This window comes from Coffea eugenioides, chromosome 8 (assembly GCF_003713205.1).
Source record: "Coffea eugenioides isolate CCC68of chromosome 8, Ceug_1.0, whole genome shotgun sequence".
Lineage (NCBI taxonomy): Eukaryota > Viridiplantae > Streptophyta > Magnoliopsida > Gentianales > Rubiaceae > Coffea > Coffea eugenioides.
Genome location: NC_040042.1, coordinates 40,390,679 through 40,398,765, shown reverse-complemented (window position 1 = coordinate 40,398,765; position 8,087 = coordinate 40,390,679). Strand labels below are relative to the sequence as shown.

Below are 8,087 nucleotides of genomic sequence, written 5' to 3'. Positions count from 1 at the left end.
TGGGTAGAGGAGAAATCTAGCCGCTCCTCATCGTATCAATCTCATGTGTTTTGATTGATTCCATCCACACAATTGCCAAAGAATTGGGAAAAATGAATTAACGAAGGAACAGACGAAAAATCCTGCTTCTCTTTGTGGGTTTCGTGTTCGTTTGGAAAAGTAAAGGCAAAAGTCTAAAAGAGAATCATACAAAACTAAAGCAGAGAGCCAAATCATCTAATAGGAAAAAACTGAAGCTAATCTCTAGATCCCACGTGAATCTGGCTTTTTTGCCAATTCTCTCAAAGTAGCCGCCGCAAGCCAAGAAAAATATCAGAGTTCAAAAGCTTTTTAGGATTAAAACTTCTTGGGCCCTACCTCCTTTTCGGCCCACCTGAGAGTAGCCGCATCCTAATTCTTTTGTTCCTTTACCAATCCCGCGGAGTCCGTCTTTTAGGTGTCTCTCTTCAGTTTCTGGCGTGGGCATGCCATGAAATAAAAGTCTTCTGAAAATTTGTCTCGGGAGATCACTTTTGACACCAACCGCCTACAATTTACACAAATATCAAATATGAGCAAAAACTCAATATTTAGCACAGTAAGTAGCCAAAATTATGACCAAATAACAGCGCAAAAGGTGCCCAATAATTGCTCTATCATGTAAGAGAATTTAGATGTGCCAATTTATGCATGAGGGGGTCTATGAGTTATATTAGTATTAAGTGTTAAGGTAATTTCAAGAAAAATTTCAAACTCATAAAGTTGATAATCACTAAATCTAACATAATATGCGTTCTTTGTACCCCTAAAAAAAAGAAAAACAAAGAAAATGAAAATGACATAATGTGTCTTCTAAACAGTTCTTATACTTCGATTATGCTAATTCTCAACTCTAGAACCAAAAACAAATATATAGTACTAGAGTTAGAAGTACAACTCAATAATAGAAGTACAACTCAATAAACTTGGGCAAATGCTAATATCCAAGTGAGTGTATAACTTTATTTGTCATATTATTGATCAGTACTTTAGATCATCCTCATAAGTAGATGGCAGGTTCAAAATCTCTACATTCCTTTTCTTTCACTTTTAGTGTTTGTATGACACAAAAAAAAAAGAACAAAAAAAATGAAAGAAAGCAAGAAAGAAAAATGAAAGAAACACAATATAGAGATTTCCTAGTTGAAAGAACTCTCTTTTGTGTTTATGTTTAATTTAGAAATTTCATTGTTAAACAAATTTTAAATAGAACTCGATTTTATTTCTAAAGTGAAACCTAAAGCTTCCCTAAATCAAATTTTATTCACCAAGTACAACCACAAAGCCGATATTACAAAAATAATATCAGCACAATAAAAATAAGACATTAGCATTACAAATACAACAAAGTCATTAGAGATTGAAAGTAAAAACTAAATCTTTACTTATATTGGATCAATTTACTTTGTTCGTTGGATCTATATTCTTTTCAATGAAGGAGGAGTAGGTTTAGAATGATATATAAGCAAACGCGGCCCGGGCTTCCCTTTTCTTTCATTACTTCTTTCTTCACAACTAGAGGAACCACGTCCGCATCAGTCGAAGTGGTGGAAGGCCTGCCTAAGCCAATGGGAGAGCTTCTGCACCTCTCTTCAACCATATAGATAAAGAGGGAACCGCCCCCTGCCACATTGGATGGTCGTCCGCCCATGTGCGTTGTAGGGATTGGCCGCTGGTTATGATGTCAGCTTCCCGTACCAGGTAGTCTTCTTCTTCTTTAAGACAGGTAGTTTTTGCATGGTTTTTATATATATATATTTTTCCCCAAAACAAATGAACTGATGTCATTAGTCATTAGTCATAGTCATCATTAGTCATTAGCGGCAGAACAGCCTCTTGGTTAGAGGTGAAATTACGTTTTGCTCCTTGAGAGTTTGTTTTTTTTACCTGTTTTTTTACTTCTGTATTTGTTGGTAATAATCTCTGCGGGTGTGCCCATCTGTGTCAAATGGCCTCTACCGCCAAATTTCCAATCTTCAACTTCCTTCGGCTTTTACGAACGAGGCATTTAATCCCTGTACGGCCATGCTAGGAAACCTCGTAACCGTTGGGTAATTCGGTCGGTTTCTGCTGGATATCTTTCTTTTTGGGTTCCATTTAGCTTGCTTTTGATTGCTCTGTCTTCTGTTCGCTGCTTTTTGCTATCGCTTGTTTGCTGTGCTTATGGTGAGTGTATTCTGTCTTCACCGTTGCTTTTGCTTTTAAAAATTTTGTGTTGTACTCTTTTAGCTCTGTTTGTCTTACATTCTTTTGTTTCCTGGTTGTTAGCTCTGGAGTTGGTTATTGTTGCATTGCCGTCTTCCATAAACGCAGCTGCAGGTTCTTAGTCTTTTTCCTTTTGCTTTTTTATGCTGCACTGATGCTGTGTATGGTGATGTTCCTTTTGTTTCCAGACATTTTCTGCATTTTCTCTATGTTTTAAATTTCCTCTGCATGTTCCCGGCCTTTTTCCTTTGCTTGTAGCTGGTTACTGTTGCATTGTTGTCTTCCACAACCACAGCTCTAGCTCCTTACTTTTCCTTCCTCGGGTTTTTTTAAATGCGGGTTTGTGCTGTTGCCTTCGTCGATGCTGTGCATATTCGCGTTTGTTTTCGTTGCAGCCATTTTTTTATCATTTTCCCTCGGCTTTTAACTCTCTTCGTTTGTTTGTTGGTCGCTTACATCCTCTCAACCTTGCCTTGTTCGCTACTCATTTTCTTTCATCCTTCTCCATTTTGCACTCTGTTTGTTCACTGTAATGCTTGTTTGTGCTTTTTTTTGTCTATTTTCTTTGCTCTTATCTTCTTTCTCCATGTTATTCATTGTTGCTTCTGCTGTTGTGTGCATGCTAAACCTTTCGTTGTTTTTCTGGAAGCTGTGGCAGTGTGTTACGCCAGTTCTGTTTCACCTGGTGCCCTTTTGGCTTTGGAGACGTGTGCTTCCAGTCAGTGCTTGTTTGAGCCAGTTCAGGTTTTTAAACTATTCTAATCTCCTGTTCCTTCCTTTAGGCATATTCGTTCTTCCTTGTGCTCTTTCATTGTACTCTACATATTTTTATTATTGTCCTCCTGTGTTCGAATTTCTTGCTACAAAAAAAATGTTTTGTCCTCTACTCTGTGCCTCTGTTGCATGCCTCTGTGTTTGTTGCTGTGTGATTGTATCTATTCCATTTCTTCTCTTGCCTGTTCTGCAATCTGGGTGTTGCTGTGTCATTTTTCCTTTGATTGTTGGGCTTAGTTTATCTTCTTCAGCCTTCCAGTCTAAGAACATGGATAGGAATTCAAGGCGTCGTAAACGCTATGCCGAAATGCCAGAGCAAGAAAAGGCCGAGCTTTTATGCCGTCGCCGTGATGCTAATGCTGCAAAGAAAAGAAGGCTTACTGTTCCTGACAATAGTCACGCAAATGGGTCGCCCCTTGGTCAGGGCGAGGGTAGCCAGCATAATTGTCAAACCTCTCTTGTTTGCGCCTTTCATAGTGCTCGTCAGCGAGCCGATAGTAGATGTTATGACGAGTCAGTTCCCCATTTGCCTACCTCTCTTAGTGATCTAAGTGTTAGTGCGGTTAATGGGCGCGACACTGGGGGTATTCAACACTCAGATTGCCGTCTTAATTCTGAATTTACTCCATTAGATCCTCACAATCAAACGTCTTTCTCTACTGGTCTTTGCCGTCTGCCTCTGTTTTCTTCTTCTAGCGGTACAGGTTCAATTGTTTCTGCTTCTTTGAAACCTCTGTTTTGTATTCTTTCCACTTCGCATTTGTTTATTGTCTACCTTGCTGTGTCGGTTGGTGATTCCTGCTGCAGAGCACCGCATGGAATCAGCGTCTGCCGCCAATGAAATAGTTCTGCCGTCTATTTGTAGGGGGGAAAATACGCACACATTTACTGAAATGCTTCATCCTTATCTGCAAACTGGTTGCCAAAATGAGCTTTATGGTACTGTGCAGGATACAAATAATGCTCAGCTGCGTTCTGACAGCCAACTCTCTCCTTCTATACGGCCGAAGGCTCTGCCTACGCCTTTTTTGTCCGGGGGTAATACTATTATTTGGCCACTTTTTCTGATCATAGTTTCTTCTTATCTATCCAGTGTAGCTGTTTACAAAATCAAACCTATTATTTAGCTTTTGATGCTACTGCTTCGTACCAGCTTATGCATCGATTTATATGGTCACAAACTCCTTTCTTTTTCAAAACTATTAGAATTAGTCTCGTTTCTCTAGCATGACGCCTTTTCGCTGCGGACTTACAGCTGTCTCTTGCCGACGTGGCCGCTCAAAACTTTCTAGACTTGAAAGAATCCCTGAGGAATCTCTTGTTCTTCCCAGTGTTCCGGATTGTGAACATTGTGGTACCAAGAGGTTTCACATGGAACCTCCTTCTTTCTGCTGCCGTGGAGGCGAGGTTAAAATTGTCTGTCCTCCCATGCCTTACAGTTTGAAGCGTTTATTTACTGGTTCTGATGAGGAGTGTGAGGATTTTCGAAGAAAGGCTCGCACTTATAATAACAATGTAGCTTTTACGTCATATGCTGCAAAATATGACAGGGAATTAACAAAGAATAAACTTGGAGTTTATACCTTTCGAGTTCAGGGTTAGGTTTATCACTTTTTGAACTCTTTGCTGGCAAACGGTGATCAGGCTAGTGGAATTCAATTATATTTTTATGATACTGATGAAGCATTAAAAAAGATAGCTCAGAACTCTGATAAGCTTCGTGAGGATACTTTGAAGCTGCTTATGAATCTCCTCCAAGATAATCCTTATGCAAAATTTTTTAAAAGTTTAAGGGATGTTCCAAACCTTGAAGATCATAGAATTATTCTCAATTGTAATCCTGGACTCGACCAGCGAGTATATAACCTTCCTACTACGTCCCAGGTTGCTGCTATTTGGACTGAAACTGACGATCATTCAGTTGATATGCGTCCTCACATTCAAGTTTATAGTCACTCTAGCACGAGTTATAGAGTCCAGCCTTATTATGGATGCTGTGATTCTTTACAGTATCCTCTTCTCTTTCCTAGAGGTGAATCTGGGTGGCATTATGGAATTAAGCGATTTCATAAAAAGGGAAAAAATGGAACTTTCTCTGAGGTAGACCCATCTGTTGATCTTTCTTCCATACATACTCCATCGCAATTGTTGGAGTTAGAGCAAAGAGGCAGGTTTTTCCCCCCTTGCTTTTTTTTTACTTCGTTTAGTCATCAGGTGTACATTTTTCCCTTATTATGTCTATATGTCTATCCTTTTTAGTTGCTGACAAGGCTTCGACTGAAGACTATTTTGTGTCTGCTAAAGAATATTATTGCTACAAGTTCCAAGTCAGAGATGATGATGTGTCTATGTTGCTGCACAGTCTTAGATTGTTTCAGCAGTTTGTCGTGGGTTCGTACATTAAGATTGAGATGTCCAGGCTTGACTTCCACAGAAGAAAACAGAATGAGATACGCACAGAGGTGCTCCAAGGAGTTCTAGATAGCATTGCTATTGGTCAGACACAGGGTTCTAGAGTTGGTCGAAGGACCATTTTACCAGCATCTTTTATTGGGGGTCCGAGGGATATGAAACGCAGATATTTGGATGCCATGTCTTTGGTTCAAAAATATGGGAAACCTGACATTTTTCTGACCATGACATGCAATCCTATGTGGAAGGAGATTCAGGAGGGTCTGAGATATACAGAGAAGCCACAGGATAGGCCAGATTTATTGTCTAGAGTTTTTAGAGCTAAATTTGAAGTCCTTAAGTCTGAACTTCTGCATAAACACATTTTTGGAGAGGTTACAGCGTGCGTCTATGCTATCGAATTCCAGAAACGCGGCTTTCCTCATGCTCATGTCTTATTAATTCTTAAGCCAGAGTTCAAATTGTTAAATGCTGAATCATATGATAAAATTGTTTGCGCTGAACTTCCTGACCCAAAAGAACACCAGCACTTATACTCTCTTGTAGTTAAGCATATGATTCACGGTCCCTGTGGAGATATGGATAAAAGTTGTCCTTGCATGAAAAATGGTTCTTGTAAAAGTCATTATCCAAAAAACTTTTCAGATCATACCATTCATGCTGAAGATTCATATCCATGTTATAGAAGGAGGAATGATGGTAGAAAAGTAAAAGTTCGGCGGCATGAGTTGGATAATAGATGGGTTATTCCTCATAACCGATACCTGCTTGCTTTGATCGATTGCCATATAAATGTGGAAATTTGTTCCACAGTGAAGCTTGTCAAATACCTTTACAAATATGTTTTCATAGGACCTGATCTTATCAGCTTTCAGGTCATTGATCAAGCTTCTTGTAGTGACGTCAACGAGATCAGTAACTTTCAGAAAGGCAGATGGATATCTCCGCCTGAAGCATTATGGCGAATCTATGAGTTCCGGCTAAGTGAAATGACTCTGTCCGTTTATACTCTTCAAGTCCATCTTCCTGATCAGCAATCCATTTCTTTTGACAGGAATTCAGATTTGAATTACTTGCTGAAAAAAATTGATTTCTCTAGGACCATGCTGACTGAATTTTTTAAGACAAACAAGTCAAATGCAAAAGCGCAGAACTTAAGGTGTTTATATAGGGAGTTCCCTGAACATTTTGTATGGACTCCTAAAACAAAAACTTGGTCTGAAAGGGAGCACCGACGAGTAATAGGGAGATTAGTTACAGCAAATCCAAAGGAGGGTGAACGATATTTTTTGAGGCTCTTGTTATGCCATGTTCGTGGTCCCACGTCATTTGATGATCTTTTGACTGTTAATGGTGAACTAATGAGCTCTTTTAGAGAAGCTGCTCTTAAGATGGGTTTGTTGGAATCTGATAACTATATAGAAGAAACTCTAGAAGAAGCTGTAGCTTTTCAAATGCCATCATTTCTGCGATTACTATTTGCTACTCTTCTATTCTACTGTTCTCCTACTGATCCTAAACTCTTGTGGACTAGATTTGAAAAGGATCTCTCATCAGATTATGTGCATGCTCAGAAGTTTACTCATTATTCTGATTGTGAGATTAAAAAATGAGTTTTGGAGGACATTAATAGGTCATTAGTACAAATGGGAAAGAGTATAGGTGAGTTTCACTTAGTTGCTAATTCCTTTGCTATGCCTGAACGGAGTACCAGAGAAATGGAGAGTGAGAGAAGCATTGTGGTTGATCCTGAGGATGAGTTGTTGCCTTTGAAGTTGAATCCCGAACAGCGATACGCTTTTGATTTAATTTTACAATCAGTCTTCTCTTCAAAAGGTAAAGCCTTTTTTATTGATGGTCCTGGCGGAACTGGAAAACTTTCCTATATAGGTCGCTTCTGTCTGCTTTGCGGTCTCAAGGTTACATTGCTATCGCTGTTGCTACTTCTGGTGTTGCAGCATCCATTCTTCCTGGAGGAAGAACTGCGCACTCTCGGTTTAAAATTCCTTTAGATTTCTCAAACAATAAAACTTGTCAGCTTAGCAAACAGAGCAGCATAGCTAAGTTAATTTGTGAGTCTAAATTGATTCTTTGGGATGAAGCGTCTATGGCTAAGAGGCAAGCAATTGAGGCTTTTAACAGTTTACTACAGGACTTGAAAGATTCTGATCTCCCTTTTGGTGGACATGTTGTTGTTTTTGGTGGAGATTTTCGACAGACCCTACCAGTTATTGAACATGCTTCTGAACAGGATTTAATTGAATCAAGCCTTCTTAGTTCCCCGTTGTGGTTGTGTATGCATAAGTTGACATTGAAGGCAAATATGCGAGCTCTTTTAAACCCAGGCTTTTCTGACTTTTTGTTGCGAATTGGTGAAGGACGAGAGCCTGTTGATGAAAATGGTGATGTAACACTCCCTTCTAACTTGGTAATTCCCTATCATGACAAACACGAGTCCTTGGACAGGTGATTTCAGTGTCTATCATTCATGTTATCCTTTGAATGGCTATTTAGCTCCTATGTTATACTTTTTTTGACTCCAAATTTATGAAAATTAAATGCAGATTAATACATTGTGTTTTCCCTGATCTGAATCTCTATTCAACCGATCCTTATCAAATGATCAATAGATGCATCCTTTCTCCTAGAAATAGCTCTGTTGATGAGCTTAAAGATAT

General features: G+C 39.1%; 1 protein-coding gene across 1 annotated transcript; it reads left to right on the top strand.

Moving 5' to 3' along the window:
- The first annotated feature begins 3,265 nt into the window (after positions 1-3,265).
- On the top strand, positions 3,266-7,022 carry LOC113780761. The gene is made up of 5 exons (XM_027326535.1): positions 3,266-3,701; positions 3,805-4,035; positions 4,253-4,594; positions 4,682-5,164; positions 5,257-7,022. The coding sequence occupies exons 1-5, from the start codon at positions 3,266-3,268 to the stop codon at positions 7,020-7,022; spliced, it is 3,258 nt and encodes a 1,085-aa protein (XP_027182336.1).
- The last annotated feature ends 1,065 nt before the right edge of the window (positions 7,023-8,087 follow it).

Bases quoted from the DNA above. Each gene is read 5' to 3' on its own strand.
- LOC113780761 (XM_027326535.1), top strand. From the start codon at position 3,266: ATGGATAGGAATTCAAGGCGTCGTAAACGCTATGCCGAAATGCCAGAG. The intron at 3,702-3,804 runs GTTCAATTGTTT...TTCCTGCTGCAG, and splicing joins TTCTTCTTCTAGCGGTACAG to AGCACCGCATGGAATCAGCG. The intron at 5,165-5,256 runs GCAGGTTTTTCC...TATCCTTTTTAG, and splicing joins GTTGGAGTTAGAGCAAAGAG to TTGCTGACAAGGCTTCGACT.